Source organism: Podarcis filfolensis, assembly GCF_964270895.1.
Source record: "Podarcis filfolensis genome assembly, chromosome: 2".
Taxonomy (NCBI): Eukaryota; Metazoa; Chordata; class Lepidosauria; order Squamata; family Lacertidae; genus Podarcis; species Podarcis filfolensis.
Window position 1 is genome coordinate 13,703,815 of NC_139605.1, and position 17,934 is coordinate 13,721,748.

The 17,934-nt window shown below is 47.3% G+C and overlaps 2 protein-coding genes across 2 annotated transcripts in view; both read right to left on the bottom strand.

Annotated features, from left to right (window-relative positions):
* The window catches only part of LOC310758195 (uncharacterized protein), a 37,722-nt gene extending 31,301 nt beyond the window's left edge, over positions 1-6,421 (bottom strand). The window contains exons 1-5 of the mRNA XM_083604123.1: positions 5,972-6,421; positions 4,287-4,382; positions 3,444-3,674; positions 2,290-2,312; positions 494-621 (exon numbers count right to left, since the gene is read on the bottom strand). Of these exons, the coding sequence (XP_083460249.1) occupies positions 494-621; positions 2,290-2,312; positions 3,444-3,674; positions 4,287-4,382; positions 5,972-6,391 (898 nt within the window). The 5' untranslated portion in view covers positions 6,392-6,421. The remainder of the gene's footprint in view (positions 1-493; positions 622-2,289; positions 2,313-3,443; positions 3,675-4,286; positions 4,383-5,971) is intronic.
* The window catches only part of LOC310757095 (uncharacterized protein), a 124,194-nt gene that overhangs the window by 88,698 nt on the left and 17,562 nt on the right, over positions 1-17,934 (bottom strand). The window lies entirely within an intron of this gene.

Sequence of the window (17,934 nt, forward strand, 5' to 3'; positions counted from 1 at the left end):
CGGGTTACATACGCTTCAGGTTACAGATGCTTCAGGTTACAGACTCCACTAACCCAGAAATAGTGCTTCAGGTTAAGAACTTTGCTTCAGGATGAGAACAGAAATCGTGCTCTGGCAGTGCGGCAGCACCGGGAGGCCCCATTAGCTAAAGTGGTGCTTCAGGTTATATTTACATATAAATGATCAATCCGTAAGAACAGTTTCAGGTTAACAACGGACCTCCGGAATGAATTAAGTACTTAACCCGAGGTACCACTGTATGTGTAAATAAACCATATATCCTAAAGACACCACAGTCTTTGCTGTGCCTCATTTGCCAATAGGAAACTCAAACCCTGGGGAAGCAGCCTGGGACCCCAGAATATTCACCGTTTGGAAATTGGCAAGGCATGCAACTATATTGATATCTATCTATCTATCTATCTATCTATCTATCTATCTATCAGTCATCATCTACCCCACATCTATAACACCACACAATAATGTTTGTTACCTTTGAATTTCTTGGTCGTCTTCTCCAAAAAAGGATGCATTTTAGAGAATTTATCTATTTGCTCTTTTAATCCAGGAGGAAAAACTATTGCATTCATGGTTTTATTTTTATTTTCATTTTCATTACACCTAGGAAGAAGCAAGTGAGGTTTATTGTGCTCCATCAGGTCATTCTCAAGTCAATCTTAATTCAGTCGTCAGAATGAAGGAGAAAAGTGGAAACAGCAGGAAGATACCAAGGGCTTGTCCATGATAGGTTTTTCTTTCAGGAAAAGCGGCGGGACAAAATAAAAGCCTCTTTCTAGAAATCACAGGAAAGGCAGAAGTGTGGATGGAGCCCTGTGATAGCAGCGAATGGTATTGTCTGCCCTGTGCCCATTACAGAGACCTGTGACAAACTGGGAAGTGAAGTATAATGTTGGGGGGGGGGGAGTGTAAATTTACATAAACATTTTTTTCATATAACATTTACATATAAATGATCAATCCATAATATACTTTACCTCTCTTTTATTTTTTTTTTAAAAACAAACTTTACCGGTAAGATGCAGAAATATTTTCAAACAATCTGTCTGAAATTTTGACACACACGTTGCATACCGTACCATGTTTGCGATTACAGCTAGGTCAGAAGTGCCTGATTACCTAAGTTGTGATTTGTCACTGCTTCATCCTGATCAGAACAGGGTATAAATCGGCCCAATTTGGTAGAGGATCCAGCTGAACCTGGAGCACAGCCTTACTGAATATTTTCTCCAACAAATTATGTTTGCACATAATGCACACAAGTGCTATGGTTTTCCCAGTAGTGATGTATGGAAGTGAGAGCTAGACCTTAGAGAAGGCTGATCACCGAAGAATTGATGCTTTTGAATTATGGTACTGGAGGAGACTCTTGAGAGTCCCATGGACTGCAAGAAGATCAAACCTATCCATTCTGAAGGAAATCAGCCCTGAGTGCTCCCTGGAAGGACAGATCCTGAAGCTGAGGCTCCAATACTTTGGCCACCTGATGAGAAGAGAAGACTCCCTGGAAAAGACCCTGATGTTGGGAAAGATGGAGGGCACAAGGAGAAGGGGACGACAGAGGATGAGATGGTTGGACAGTGTTCTCGAAGCTACCAGCATGAGTTTGACCAAACTGCGGGAGGCAGTGGAAGACAGAAGTGCCTGGCATGCTCTGGTCCATGGGGTCACGAAGAGTCGGACACAACTAAACAACTAAACAACAACAAACTAATAAGAGCATCTCTTCACCCTGGCCTTTGTTATCTAGGAGATGAACTTTAGGACCCACCCAGTTTTCTTGGATTGTAATTTGTTTTAACTATTTTTAATATAGTATTTTAATTCACAAGCTGCCGTGGAACCTGACAGTGGAGGGCAAGTAAGAAATCTAATAATCCACCACCAGCAGCATCTCTGATATGATATGAAGTATACAGTAGATGAAGAAATATCATCTCTTCTTTCTAAAATATGCATTTTATATGCACCCCCCCAAAAAAAATCCTATCCATTTTTGTATGCTCTTCTATGCATCCCCCAATGTGCTTTTTGTACATTTCCCCACATGGGATACACAGTTTTGGGCGGATTTTTTAAACCAAAAGATGAATCACAACATTTGTATAAGTGTGCAGTCAGACTGGTAACTGTTTTCTGATCTGCTTATTGGTCTGCAAACTGTGAATTAGATTAGTTCACATAAAAGTATAGACCAAATAAAATTATCCCTTACCTCAGAGGAAGGAAATTAATATTATTCATTTTCATATTCATAACAAAGCCACATACCTTTCCAGGATGCTTCTCATATTCTAGATGGAAGAGACAGGATGAGAGAAATTCAGTCCCTTGCACCTGTTGCCTCCAGCAGTTTATTAGTTTCCCCTTTGCTTTATATATCAACTGAATACCGAAGTGCACACGCCTACTGTAAATACTTCTACAGTGGTACCTCTGGTTACATACTTAATTCGTTCCAGAGGTCCGTTCTTAACCTGAAACTGTTCTTAACCTGAAGCACCACTTTAGCTAATGGGGCCTCCTGCTGCTGCCACACAATTTCTGTTCTCATCCTGAAGCAAAGTTCTTAGCCCGAGGTACTATTTCTGGGTTAGCAGAATCTGTAACCTGAAGTGTATGTAACCCGAGGTACCACTGTATAGACTTCTATAGACCAATGAACAGCCCTTCCTCAGAGCACAACCTGGACTGTTTCATTGTGCCATCGCTCACCTGCAAGAATTCAGTCACTGGCTGCTTCTGTTTCACCTCCAGCAGCTTGATTAAAAAACTACAAAAGCCCAGACATTTGCTTCTAAATTTGAAACCCCCCCCCCCAGATGGGCATGTAGGCCCCCCAAAAGAGGGCATGTCCATGATTTCCAGGAAACATGGCAATCCTAGCTTGAGACTGAGAGAGGAGCTCTCTGCCCTAGAACATCCCACGGTTATGCTTCTTCCTGAAATGCAGTCAGATGGCACACCTGGGATCTTCTGCCAACTCCAACTGATCCCAGGCTATGCTCTGCTGCTGGCTCCCACCACTGGTGCCACCAGCCTGAGAGCAGATGTCAACTTGCTACCGCTCATGATGTATATTGCTCTACACACAACAGCGAGGGCATGTTTGAATTGGGTAGAGGGAGAACTCAACTGGCCAGCGTTGCTGGTGCCATTGCCAATGCTAGCACAATAACTCCCTGGATCCATTGTAATTTGGCAGGCTTCATCCATACTGCAGGAGCAGCTTTGCCTGCAAATTTCATCCACTTCTATCAAACCTGAATCATGCCGTTTGATGAAGCTCCAAATCAGAGTTTTGAACAAAATGTGTGACCAGTGCACATCCCTACTATGAATACTTCTAGAAACCAACAGACAGAGTGATTGAGGGTAAAACCCTTCCCTGCAGGACAACCTGGACTATTTTGTCGTACTCTTACCTGCAAGAATTCAGTCGCTGGCTGTTTCTGCTTCTCCTCCAGCTCCTTAATAAGGTCATCAATAGAGGACATTTCCTCAGAGAGTTTTGCAATATGTTGGTCCTCACAGGATTTAATCTCATCGTCCAGTTCCTTCAGCTGAGCCAGCAGGAGGCGCTCTTGTTCTTCCAGAAACTGGTGCGACTGCTGGAAATCAGCCATGATTTTCTGCCTCTCCATGTCTGTCTGCTTCTGCAAAGAGAGAGTCATGGCCAGACAATGACATTTAGATGTCCCTTTGATTCCATGGGCACAAGCTGACTGGCAGGGCAGTTGATGTTCACTTCAGAAGTTCAGTCACAGCTGAGGGCAGCAAGCAGGCTAACTTAGCAGGAACCGGCCACTTTGCTTGGCTCAGTCCTCAGTATTTTCCTGCTGCTCACCTACTGAACTGCTGTTGCTGCTCTCTATTCGCTGGCATCTTCAGCCTGCCTTGGCCTAATAGTAGGGCCTGGAGGAAGTGACAAGGAGGAGGAAGACTGGCTTTGTGGGGTTCACTTCATTCTTAAAGGATTAATGCTGGCATGGCTGGCATTTTTGGATTCAAGGACTACATTCGCCCTTAGACAACCCTACCAATTTTAGCCTGTCCTGCTGGATGTTGTCTAAACTTGCAGGCAGCTGCTCTTCAAGGTCTGAAGCAGAGACCTTTCCCAACTCTACCACCCAATATCCATTTAATTGATAATGCCAGTGATCAAACCTGGGACACTGTGCAAGCGAAGCATAGGCTTCACCACAGAATGAAGGCCTCACTTGTGTCAAGTATAACCATCCTGGAGAGGCAAGAAGGTTTGCACCTACCAGCAGATTCTGGCTTTCAGTCTCCCCCTTCAGTTTAGAAGACAGAATTTCTTCTCTCTGTTTGTTCAGGAACTCCAAATGATGCAGAATTTTACCCTGGGGTGGCCAAAAAGGCATTTGGATTAGTTTTGGCAGCTGAGATATACTCATAAATTTGTAACAGCCGTGTCTGTTCGAGAAACCAAGAACACGAAGGTTGAAAGGCGTCTACGTACAGCTTCTAGGAAACTTCTGTTCTCAATGTAGAATTAGATCAGCGTTCACATATGCATATTTATATAGCTAATATTTAATATTCTGATTAAATATGGGGGGAAACAAGGGGACTCAAAATTATGGGGACACAGTGTAAGAGATAAAATGTTTTTTCATATACCAGGTTTGCACAAAAAGTATCTGTATGGGATTCAGCTCCTGGGCCAAGTCAGTCACCCTCTCACATTTTCTGCACCAAACCATGCTCTTTTCTAAAGTTAAACTGGCTATGAACCAAAGTTTCTTTCTCTCCCACTTTCTTTCTTTCTTTCTTTCTTTCTTTCTTTCTTTCTTTCTTTCTTTCTTTCTTTCTTTCTTCTTTCTTTTTTCCTTCTTTCCTTTCAGAAAAAAAGCTTCACCATGAAGTGCCACACTTTTAACTTTTGGGGTGGAAAGGTGCCTGTACAGCTGAGTACCCCCAGAAATGGTGGGCATAACATCCGTTTCCCAACATAAATTCTGGGACTAGAGAAAATGGGAAACTGCTGGGAACTGGGGAACATCAAATGCTTCCACAAGGCTGGCTCATACAGAGTCAGACCTCTGGTCTGTTTTCTATACCGACAGAAAGTTGCTTTGGGGCAAAGGCTGTCCCCAGCCCTACATAATAATGCTAAGGAATGAACCTGGGACCTTGTTCAGTCAAAGCAGAAGCTCTACTGTTGAGCTACGGCCCTCAGATCAGCCTTCTCATGCCCTGGTAGTTCTCTGGGCTCCTGGGGCAGGAAAAGGTGGGAGATGATTGAAATGAGCACTTTTCAAGTTCCCTTGGAACTTCTTGCGAATGTTCCTACTACTGAATGCTCAGTACAGTTGTACTTTGGTCTACGAACTTTATTCGTTCCAGAAGTCTGTTCTTAAACCAAAGCGTTCTTAAACTGAGGTGCGCTTTCCCTACTGAGGCTTCCCGCTGCTGATGCCCTTCCACTGTTTGGCTTCCATTTGTCTTCTGAGGCAAAGTTCACTAGCCAGAACACCGACTTCTAGTTTTGCGGAGTTTGTTGTCCAAATAGTCCATTAACAGGACTGTTAATACACCGAGGTACCACTGTACAAGATAGGAGCTGCAGGCCTCACTATCTGGCCTCTCCCCAGGCTGCAACATTCGCCAGCTCCAGTTCACATCCTCCTTGAGTCTTTTTTGCCTGGCTAGAATGTGTCCCTGAACTCCACTAATGCAGACAGAAATGGCAATGAGAGCATTTGTAGGAACTATCCCACAGCAAAAAGGTGAAATTTTCAAGTGTTCCCCTGTCCCCTTTTGCCTCGGGACCCAATAACAAGCAGCGTTTGGGACAAACACCACCCCACACACCCCATCCAAATGTCACCTAGAGAAAAATGCGGCTCTCAGGCTGAAATATTTCCCACATCCCTAGGATAACTGAGCATCCTTTGGAAGTCTGGTCCCCAATCCTACATCTCCCTACCTGATACTCCTCAAAGGCCTCCTCCTTCGGGATCACCTTGTGGTCCCTGTGCTCCTTGGATTTGTCGCACACCACACAGATGGGGTCTTGGTCATCTTCGCAGAAGAGTTTCAGGGGCTCCTGGTGTCTCTCACAAACCCTTCCCAGCGCTTCCGCCCCTTTTGCCATCTGAAGGCTGAATTTCTTGACTATTTCCACAATACTCGCCAGTTGCCGGTTGGGCCTGACATTCCTTTGCTGACAAGGTTCCCTGCACTGAGGGCAAGAAGCATCTTGGTCCGATTTCCCCCAAACCTCGGTGATGCAGCTTTGGCAGAAAATGTGGCCGCAGTCTATGATCACTGGATCTGTGAAATACTCCAGGCAGATGGAGCATGTTGTTTCCTCGCAGAGGTTCTGGACTGGACCCTCGCCTGCCATTTCGTCTGCCTGAAAAGGGAGTAAAAGGCTTAGTTTTATTTCTCTAGTTTCAAACCACAGGGTGGGTATTTCCCTCCCTCTGGGTGACTCATAGTTTTTGAAAAGCAGCAGCATGTACTGGAAGAAACTCTTACAGTGTGCAACTTTCACATCCTTACCATGCATTCAAAGTGCATGGTGTCTGCCAAAGAAATTTGGCAATGGATGTTTACCCCAAAAAGCTACACTTCCCAGCACCTTTAAAAATAAATAAATCATTTTTCTGTTTCATTCATCTCAAATTCTTAACATTTACTATATATTTCTCCCTCCCCCCCCCCTCCCAGGTTTCCCTCAACTTCCGCTTCTGGTTTGTTTCTATTTTCACCCACTTTGCTATCTCCTAACAGAAAAAGTTATTAAGAACATAACATCAAGCCTAAAAACATAAAAATAAAAGTAAATGCACCATCATATTTCACTATCTTCTAAACATTTTCTAATGCTAATAATGTACATCCTGCCATCAAGTCTAGTGACTTTCTTTGTTTCTGCAAATATAATATGCATGGTTCCCAATCTTTTTCAAAGTCTCTCGTCTTTTTTTCTTAGTCTATCTGTCAATTTTGCCAGTTCTGCATAGTTCATCAACTTCTCTTGCCATTGTTCTTTAGTTGGTGTTTCTCCAGTCTTCCAATTTTGTGCAATCAACATTCTTGCTGCTGTAGTGGCATACATAAATAAAGTCCTCATTTCTTTTGGTATGTCTTGACCTAAAATACCTAACAAAAAGGCTTCTGGTTTTATTTTTTACAAAAGTTATTTTCAATATTTTCTTCAATTCATCGTATATCATTTCCCAGTAGGATTTTACCTTTTTACAAACATATGATAAAACGTACCTTCTGTTTAACATCTCCAACACTCCTTCTTTTCGTTTTTATACATTTTTGCCAATTTAACTGGTGATAAATACCATCTACACATCATTTTCATATAGTTCTCTCTCAATAATATGCATTCTGTAAATTTCAAATTTACTTTTCACAATTTTATCCAGTCCTCAAATTGCATATTATGTCCTACATCTTGCGCCCATTTGATCATTGCTGATTTTACTTCTTCATCTTTGGTCTCCCACATTATATGCCTTTTTAAATAATTTTGTATTTTCTTCTATCACTTCCATTTGGAAGTTGGAAACCGAATATGAGAAGCCTTTTTTTATTATCCTCCTTAAAAATATCCTGTAATTGTCTATGATGCAACCAGCTTTGAAGATGGTTCTTTTATTTCATCATATTCTTTCAGTTTTAACTTTCCCTCTTGTTCCACCAACAGTTCTCTATATGTTGGCCACTCTTCTCCCCCACCCCCATATTTTAAGTGATAGTGCTTCAATAGGTGATAGCCACCAAGGTGTTTTCGGTTCTAATAAATCTTTATATTTCTCCCATACTTTGAACCATGATTTTCTTATTAAATGGTTGTGGAATCCTTTACGTACTTTTGCTTTTCCATACCAGAGGTAGGCATGCCATCCAAATCTATTATCATGTCCTTCCAAGTCTGTTATTTCCTTCCCGTCTAACTTGGTCCAATCTCGGATCCATATTAGGGATGCAGCTTCATAATACAATTTTAAGTCTGGAAGTGAGAATCTACCTCTTTCTTTCACATCTGTTAAAATTTCGTTTTTTATCCTTGGCTTTTCCCCATTCCAGACAAATCTTGATATTTCTCTCAGCCATTCTTTAAAGCATGCATTCCCTGTTATTACTGGAACAGTTTGGAAGAGAAATACAGTGGTACCTCAGGTTAAGAACTTAATTCGTTCTGGAGGTCCGTTCTTAACCTGAAACTGTTCTTAACCCAAAGCACCACTTTAGCTAATGGGGCCTCCCACTGCCGCTGCACTGCCGTCGCATGATTTCTGTTCTTATCCTGAAGCAAAGTTCTTAACTCGAGGTACTATTTCTGGGTTAGCGGAGTCTGTAACCCGAAGCGTCTGTAACCTGAAGCATCTGTAACTCAAGGTACCACTGTAACATCCTTGGAAGTACATTCATTTTTATAGTTTTTTTATAATTCTTCCCATTAAAGGGAGGTTCATCCTTTTCCATGTTTCCAAATTTCTTTTAATTTCCTGCCAAATTTTTTCATAATTATCTTTTAAAATATCTATATTTTTTGCTGTTATCCATATTCCTAAATATTTTACTTTTTTATATGCCTCTATCCCTACCATCTCTGTTACCATATTTTTCTCTCTATAGGACGCACTTTCCCCCCTCCAAAAATGAAGGGGAAATGTGTGTGCGTCCTATGGAGCGAATGTAGGCTTTCGCTGAAGCCAGGAGAGCGAGAGGGGTCGGTGCGCACCGACCCCTCTCGTTCTCCAGGCTTCAGGCAGCTATCCACAAGCCTTCGGAGTGCGGCAGGAGTTCCCGCCGGGCTCCGAAGGCTTGCAGATAGCAGCCTGAAGCCTGAAGCCCAGGGAGCACAGAGACAACTCCGCTGCACACTGAAGGCTTCAGGCAGCTATCTGCAAGCCTTCGCAGCCCGGCGGGAGTTCCTGCCGGGCTCAGAAGGCTTGCGGATAACAGCAAGCTCCGGGAGCGAAGGTGACCTCGCCCCCGCTCCCGGACCCGTTCTGGGGGCTGGGGTCGGGGGAAGCCCCCGCCCCAACCCCAGCCCCGCAGCTAAAGACGAAGCCAAGACAGCGAGCGGGATCCATCCAATTCCCCCCCTTTATTCCCCCCCAAAAAATCTAGGTGCGCCCTATGGTTCTCTGCGCCCTATAGAGCGAAAAATATGGTATTTATTTCTTTTCCATAGTTTTTGCAAGGAAATGGCCCCGGAAATATTTTTCACCCTGCTTGGGAAGGTGGGGAGGGGGGAGGAAGTAGACAGACCAAGGCTGCACTGCTCCAGTAAATGTGCATCACAAATGGAATGATTCATTTATTCTCCAGTGGTAAACATTTACTGTTTTATTCATGTTTGGATGTTAATGGTGTTTCCTTTCACTATGATGTCTTTATTAATACAAAACTGCAAAACAACAACAGCACAAAACACACAAAACAGAAGCGTTGCTGAATGTCGGATTTCCCCTTCTTTGGAAATAACTGCAGACTTTTTCATATATAGAACTCAGGAAACTCCACCGAGTGTTAATGAAACAGGAACAATAAAACTGAAACTTCCTTTCCCCGAACCTCAGATTTGTAAGCGGCCTCGTCTCTGTTCCTGCCGAGAATGAATAAGGTTGCTCCACTTCTTGTAATTCACTATTCCAAACTAAAATGAAAAGGTTCGCTTTTTTCCCAATGAAAGGGCAATTTGCCAGTCTTTACCCTCCTTCATACTTACTTTATTCAGAAATTTAGTCTTGTATGCCATGTCCCAAATTGAATCAGGGCTTCATTTGGGGTTTGTTTGTTTTTATCGTTGAGCCCTTACCAACCAACAGACTCGCACAAACTACACATCAGGGTATCAGAGCCGTAGTGTTGTTGACATCCCATCAGCCCCAGAGAGAGCAAGAAGGGGAACAATGTTGTTCCCCAAAACAATAGGAGGCCACGATCCAGATTTGCCCCAAGACAGACAACTTGCAGGGGGGGCAAGGGGAGAGAGAAAGAAGAAATTGGTGGCTGCACATGGTGGCAGTGACACAGCATGTCAGAATCCATCTGTTACAAACTCCCCGTAAAGGGGGGGCACTTAGAGTGTTGAACCCTTTCCCCATCACACATACAACCTTCCCTGCCAAAGGCACTTTTGCCAGACATTTCCCCCCAATGTAAGAAACCTACACTGGAGGGTAAACAGCTGGAGTTTTTGGGGATAGGAGGGGGGAGTCTAATGGGGTGGGTGGGAAGAGGGTCCAATGCCTTCTTTCATTCCACCTACCCCTCACTTGCTTTGAAGGATTTGGCCCAACCAAGTGAGTTTTGCTACTGTCAGATGGCTCTTGCTTGCATTCAAGGACAACCTCATTTCATTGCCCCACACTGAGCCAGGAGCAGACCCCCTCCCCAGAGAACATTTTGTTGTTGTTTAGTCGTTTAGTCGTGTCCGACTCTTCGTGACCCCCTGGACCAGAGCACGCCAGGCACTCCTGTCTTCCACTGCCTCCCGCAGTTTGGTCAGACTCATGTTGGTAGGTGTTATGTACTGAGTTGAATAGGATCCAAACTGCAGCAGTCTGATTGGTCCTAGAACAATAGGATCCAAAAGGCAGCAGTCTGATTGGTCCTAGAACAATAGGATTCAGAATGCAGCAGTCTGATTGGTCCTAGAACAATGCAGCAGTATGATTGGTTGGCAGGAACCACTCAATCATGCTCCAGATAAAAGTGAATCCACAACCTGATTGGCTTACAGTAGAATTCCGGAATTAGCCAATCATGTGCAGCCCATTGTGTAAATAATGTATATAAAGCATATACTTTGAGGGGACATTCATTCATTCCTCCTCACCACTATGAGCTGAATAAAGAGCATGAAATCACTTTGCGACTCTGAGTATATTTCACTGGCGACGAAGGTGGGATCCCGCTGAGCTGACTGCCACACACAGCACCGCAGCACCGCCACCTGCCGCACCGCTGCCTCGCACCGTGTATCCAGGCTTCAGCTCTGGGACACAAGGAACTCAGAATGGCAACCGACAGCAGCTTCTCGCCGTTCAACCCAGCATCTGGAGACTGGGAAGCGTACGCCTCCCATTTCACCTTCCTCCTAGAAGCCAAAGGGGTCACCGATGAAGAAGACGCCAAGAAGAGGGCAATATTCTTCAGCGTCTGTGGAGAGGAGACGTTTGAAATCGCCCGGGCTCTCCTTGCGCCTGAAGACGTTGCTACTGTTCCATACAAAACAATAATGGAACAGCTGAAGGGGCACTTTTCGCCACAGCCCTCAGTGGTGGCTCGTCGAAATGCCTTCTACGCAAAGCGGCAAGCCCCTGGAGAAACCATAACTGGGTTTGTGACCTCTCTCCGCCAAGCTGCCCGGTTCTGCAACTTCTCAGAGCTGGAGAACATGCTTCGTGACCGCCTCGTCGGTGGCCTGAAGGATGAGAAGCTGCAACGACGCCTCTACGCTAAGAAGAACCTAACGTTCCAGGTCCCTCTGGAGGAGGCCCTGGCAACGGAAGCTGCCGAGAGGTCGACGCAAGAGGCACGGCCGAGCCAGCCATCCCAACCGAGGGTCCACCACGAAGACCTCACCGACGACTCAGGATCCAACAGGGAGGAGGTGCACCGAGTACAGCAGTGCACTCAAGCAGCCCACATACCACAGCTGCCTCGACGAGAAGGAGGGAACTGCACAAGCTGTGGAGAAAGTCACGAGACGAGGACCTGCCGTTTCCGCAACGCAGAGTGCAGGCAGTGCAGAAAATCGGGACACATCGCCCGGGTGTGTCGGGCTCAGCCCACCCGACGCCAGGCATCAGATGACCAATCCAAGAGCCCCAGGTCCCGGGGCCCAACGCACCAAGGCAACTCGACGGAGCTCACGGACTTCCAGGTATACCAGTTGCCTCACCCCAACGTAGAGAAAATTTATGTAGAGGTACAGATAGAGGGGGCCCCATGCCGCATGGAGCTTGACACGGGTTCAACTCTATCCATAATCTCGGCAAGGACCTTAAGGAAACTGTGTCCTACTGGGGGTCCCAAACTCAGGCCGGCCCCATTCACCCTCCGGGACTTCCAGAAACGTAAGGTCCCCACAATGGGGGTGGGGACCTTCAGGGTGCAATACTGAGGGCGGACGCGGCAACTGGACTTGCTTGTGGTCAAGGGCCCCTACATTAGCTTACTGGGATTGGCATGGTTTGGACCACTGGGGCTAGCCGTCACCGGGGTGAACCACACCAGCTTACAAGTGGACATGGACGCCATATGCAAGGAATTTCCGGGGGTTTTCGATGGGAAATTGGGACAGTATACGGGCCCCCCCATTGCTCTACAGCTTGACCCCGCAGTACGACCGGTCAGGCTCAAGGCCCGCCGGGTCCCGTTCGCCCTGAAACCCCGTATAGACGAGGAATTGGACCGGCTCGTGGAGCAAGGAGTGCTGGAGCCGGTGCCTAATGCCCCCTGGGAAACCCCAATCGTCACACCTGTCAAGCCTAATTGTTCGGTCCGCATCTGCACAGACTACAAATGTACCATAAACAAGGCCCTCACGGCCCATGCATACCCAGTACCAGTGGCCAGCCATGTCCTTGCCACCCTGGCTGGGTCGAAAATTTTTGGCAAGCTGGACTTGGCCCAAGCATATCAACAGCTGCCAGTAGATGACACCACAGCAGAGGCACAGACGATTGTGACGCACAGAGGAGCGTTCAGGGTAAAGCGGCTGCAATTCGGTGTCAGCGTGGCACCAGGCATATTCCAGAATCTAATGGACTCTCTCCTTAAAGGGATTCCTGGCGTCACCCCCTCCTTCGATGATGTGTTGATTGCCGGGCCCACACCAGAGGAGTTTGAGGACCGCCTCCGCACCGTTCTGCACCGTTTCCAGATGGCGGGTCTCAAGGTGAAGCGGGAAAAATGTCTACTAGGAGTGCCTCAGGTGGACTTTCTGGGATTTATGGTGGATGCAGAAGGGGTCCACCCGACTGGGGACAAGGTACGGGCCATTTGTGATGCCCCAGCGCCCAAGAACAAGACTGAACTTCAGGCCTTCTTGGCACTATTGAACTTTTACCATTCCTTCCCCACAAGGCGGTGGTAGCGGAGCCCCTACACAGACTCCTGGACAAGCGGGCCCCTTGGGTGTGGGGCCAGCGCCAGGAGGCCGCATTCCAGGCAGTCAAGGACTTGCTTGTCTCAAACTCGGTCTTGGCACACTTCGACGAGAGGCTGCCGGTGGTGCTAGCATGCGACGCCTCGCCCTATGGCATTGGCGCTGTCCTGGGACACCAACTCCCGGATGGAAGAGAGGTACCGGTGGCATACTTTTCCCAGACACTCAACGCAACCGAGCGGAACTACTCGCAAATCGACAAGGAGGGTCTGGCAATCGTGAAGGGAGTAAAAAAAATCCATGATTTCTTGTACGGGCGGCCCTTCACCGTGGTGACTGACCACAAGCCGTTGCTTGGCTTGTTTGCCCCCGAAAAGCAGACCCCCCAAGTGCTTTCTCCTCGCGTCCTCAGGTGGTCAATTTTCCTTGCCAGCTACCAGTATGCACTGATTCACCGCCCTGGGAAGGCGATGGGCCATGCGGACGCCCTCAGCAGGCTACCACTACCGGAAACAGGCCCCGACCCAGCACCTGCACAAGAGGTTATGAGCCTGGAGCTGCTTCCCGACCGCCCCATTCAGGCACAAGAAGTTGCACACCATTCCAAGAAAGATAGGGTCATCTCCCGGGTCCTGGACTGGGTGTGGAGGGGATGGCCCAGCAGCAGCCCCGGGCCAGAATTCGCCGGCTACACAACCCGCAAACACGAACTGTCGGCCCACAAGGGGTGCCTGTTATGGGGAAGCAGGGTCGTTGTTCCCCAGCCCCTCCGCAAAAGGGTCCTCACAGCCCTACATGAGACACACCCAGGGGTAGTAAGAATGAAGGCCCTTGCCAGGAGTTACGTGTGGTGGCCGGGGATCGACGGAGAGATAGAGGCCTGGGTCAAACACTGCCAGGCCTGCCAAGAATCCCGCCCAGATCCCCCAAGGGCCCCAGTCCAGTCCTGGGAGTCCACCCGAGCACCATGGTCACGCCTGCATGTGGACTTCGCTGGCCCCTTTCAGGGGAAAACATTCTTCATAGTGGTGGACTCCTACACCAAATGGCTGTAAGTCGCACTGGTACCGTCCACTTCTACGTCCGCAGCCATCCGGGTACTACGCAGGCTGTTTGCAACCCACGGGCTCCCTGACACTCTCGTCTCAGACAACGGGACTGCATTTACGTCAGGAGAATTCCAAACCTTCACAGCGCAGAACGCCATCCGCCACATCCGTTCGGCGCCATTCCACCCTGCCACCAATGGCCAAGCAGAACGCATGGTGCGGACCACCAAGGACACCCTTCGCCGCATGACGCAAGGGGATTGGGAGTACCGCCTTGCCACATTCCTTCTAGGACAGCACAGCACCCCCAGCTCAACGACTGGCCGGAGCCCCGCTGAACTACTAATGGGTCGGCGCCTTGCAATCAGATTGGACCACCTTCACCCCGATAGAGCTCAGGATGAGGTAGTGGTGGGGGAAGGCAGGAACCCCCAGACCTTCAAGGCCCAGGACCCAGTGTATGTAAAGAATTTTGGGGCAGGCCCTGCATGGGTACCCGCCACAGTCACCAGGGTCACTGGCCCCGTGTCGTACGAGGTGCTAACAGATGGGGGGCAATGCTGGCGCCGCCACTGCGACCAGATACGGCGACGATTCCCGGGAGAAAACCAGGAGGAGGAGGACAGGTCAGAGGAGTCCCAAGGGAACAGTGGGGCAGTGAGGCCCATAGAGCAGCAGGGGCCAGCAGGAGAGGCAGAATCAGTAAATACAGAGAGGACCCGTGAGGCTGAAAGGACACCGGAACCAGAACCACGACTGAGCGAGCCGGTTGCGCCAGACCAAACAGCCCTATCACAGCCAGCATCCTTGGAACACGAGCCAGAACCTGAACCCCGAACCAGGGAACACCCCAGGCCGCAACGCACACGTAGGCCGCCGGCGTACCTTGAGGACTATGAATGCGACCTCCCGGGCAGGACTGGAACTTAGAGGGGAGGGGTGTTATGTACTGAGTTGAATAGGCTCCAAACTGCAGCAGTCTGATTGGTCCTAGAACAATAGGATCCAAAAGGCAGCAGTCTGATTGGTCCTAGAACAATAGGATTCAGAATGCAGCAGTCTGATTGGTCCTAGAACAATGCAGCAGTATGATTGGTTGGCAGGAACCACCCAATCATGCTCCAGATAGAAGTGAATCCACAACCTGATTGGCTTACAGTAGAATTCCGGAATTAGCCAATCATTTGCAGCCCATTGTGTAAATAATGTATATAAAGCAGATACTTTGAGGGGACATTCATTCATTCCTCCTCACCACTATGAGCTGAATAAAGAGCATGAAATCACTTTGCGACTCTGAGTATATTTCAGTAGCTTTGAGAACACTGTCCAACCATCTTGTCCTCTGCCGTCCCCTTCTCCTTGTGCCCTCCATCTTTCCCAACATCAGAGTCTTTTCCAGGGAGTCTTCTCTTCTCATGAGGTGGCCAAAGTTTTGGAGCCTCAGCTTCAGGATCTGTCCTTCCAGTGAGCACTCAGGGCTGATTTCCTTAAGAATGGATAGGTTTGATCTTCTTGCATTGGTGAAAGTGAAGGTGATGCTGTGAGAGTCAGTGTCAGAAGATAGAACTGATCTGTTTTTATAGCTGACACACACATGGATCCTCTTGGACTGGAACTTCTCCAATTTACAGGTTGGACTGGGGCAATGGCCCCAGGGATATCCCAGGAGCCGTGGATAGGTAATAATCACCAAGAGAAGTCTGGACGATAGCCCAGATCCCATGTCCAGCATTCAAACTGACCATATTTCATCAGCCTGCTGTTATCTGCAGCTTGTCTCGTCTTTATAAACACTGTTGGGTCATTTTTAGTAATAATTGGTATTACTCCTTGCAGTCTATTTACCAATATCGCTGTTAAGATTTTTGCATCAATGTTTATCAAAGAAATTGGGCAAAAGTTGGCACATTGCGTCAGGTCCTTGCCGGGCTTTGGAATAACAGTAATGTAAACCTGGTTGAATAATGTCAAGATTATGGAGAGAGTCAGAACTTACAGGGTTAAGAAGTTCTGAGTGACGTCTCACATTCTTGGAGACGTGTTTAGAACACTGAGAAGTGGGAGTGTTCTGTGTCTCTGAGAGAGAGAGAGAGACACACACAGTGTGAGTTGGGTCTGCTCAAGGAGCGCACCGAGAATGAGCGCGCTGTTGCCGGGAAAGTTATGATCTGTTGTTTTTGTACGAGATTAAAGCTCTTTGTAAGATAAGGAAAGACACCGAGCGTCTGACTGATTTACTGCACAAGGCATCATCGCATTGCTTCTACCGCTGTGTACTTAACTCTGCTAACTGCAGCTGGGGGCCCGGAGCGACAGAGACACGCAGGCGGAAGCGTGTGGGCTCCGTGGGCAAGCGAAGCTGCCAGTCAATTCCACCAAAAAGATGATTCCATCTTTAAATATCCCATCATATAACTGTTATAATCTAGGTGACAGGAGATCAATATACCGTATTTTTCGCTCCATAGCATGCATCTGACCATAAGACACACCTAGTTTTTAGAGCAGGAAAACAAGAAAAAAATATTCTGAATCACACCTTGGGAGGCTTTCCTTCTCCCCACTTTTTTCTCCCCCTCCCCAAGCAGCACAGTCCCCTTTTCCAGCCTCCTCCTCTCCATCCCTTTCGCCCAAACTCCTCAGGTGATGCCTGCAATTTCTCCCCTTTGCTGCTGCCTCTCCTTTGCTCTCTACCATGAACTCTCCACTCACGGCAACCTACCTCCTCTCCCTTCACCCAGCTTCTTGGTCCCCCTCTTCTCTGTCCTCTTCCTCCCCTCTCTTGGAAAGCAGCCTGCCCGCTGCTCCCAAACCTTCTCCCAAACCCGGCTACCAGCTTTGCCTCCCCAAACCTCTTCAGATTGTCACACCGGTGTAACCTCGTCAAGTGTAAACACTCTTGCGCACTGCACCTCTGCTTTGCACTCGTGCTCACTTTTTGCACCCCTCTCCAATCTAACCAAAACCTGCCCCATTTTACGTGCAATTTGACAAGCCTGTGTCACTTTATACCACCCAAAACCTAAGGTATAAAAAGCTCCAAGTTACTTTTGTAACGGGTTCTGTGCTGCTCACCTGCGGAGAACCCAGCTGCAACGGAATAAACAGGATGACAGCTTAAAGCTGCCATGCTCTTCTTTTTCTCGGTTGTGGTAGTCCCCTGACTTTTCAGGCTCCTTAGCAACCCATGAGGGGGCCCTGATTCTCAATTGTATTTTTACAACAACACATAGGAGCCAACTTCTAGAGGCCGAGGTACCGTCGCACCCCTCTATAAAATATTTGAGAGGGCCAGCCCCCCCTTGATGGACATTGCCATTGAAATAGTGTGTGTGTCATATCATGTGATATATATATATATCTTCACTTAGCTTACATTTCTTAATTTCACTATTACTTTTAATTATCTTAACTAACAACTCTCTTCGTAACCATCCTTGCAATATTTCATATTTTCCTCCTTACAAAACGTCTTGTAGTCCTACTAGCATAATTTGTTGATTACAATTGCTTTTCAAATATTTCTTTTCAAAAATTTGTTGGAAGCCGCCCAGAGTGGCTGGGGGGACCCAGCCAGATGGGCGGGGTATAAATAAGAAATTATTATTAATATAATTATTAAATAGTTCACATATTTATTCCAGTCTTCCAAGAATCTCTGGTCCCGCAGGTTTCGAATCCTTCCTGTCATCTTGTCCAATTAATTTTGTCTGCCATTCTTCTTTCGTCGGTAATTCTTCCTGTTTC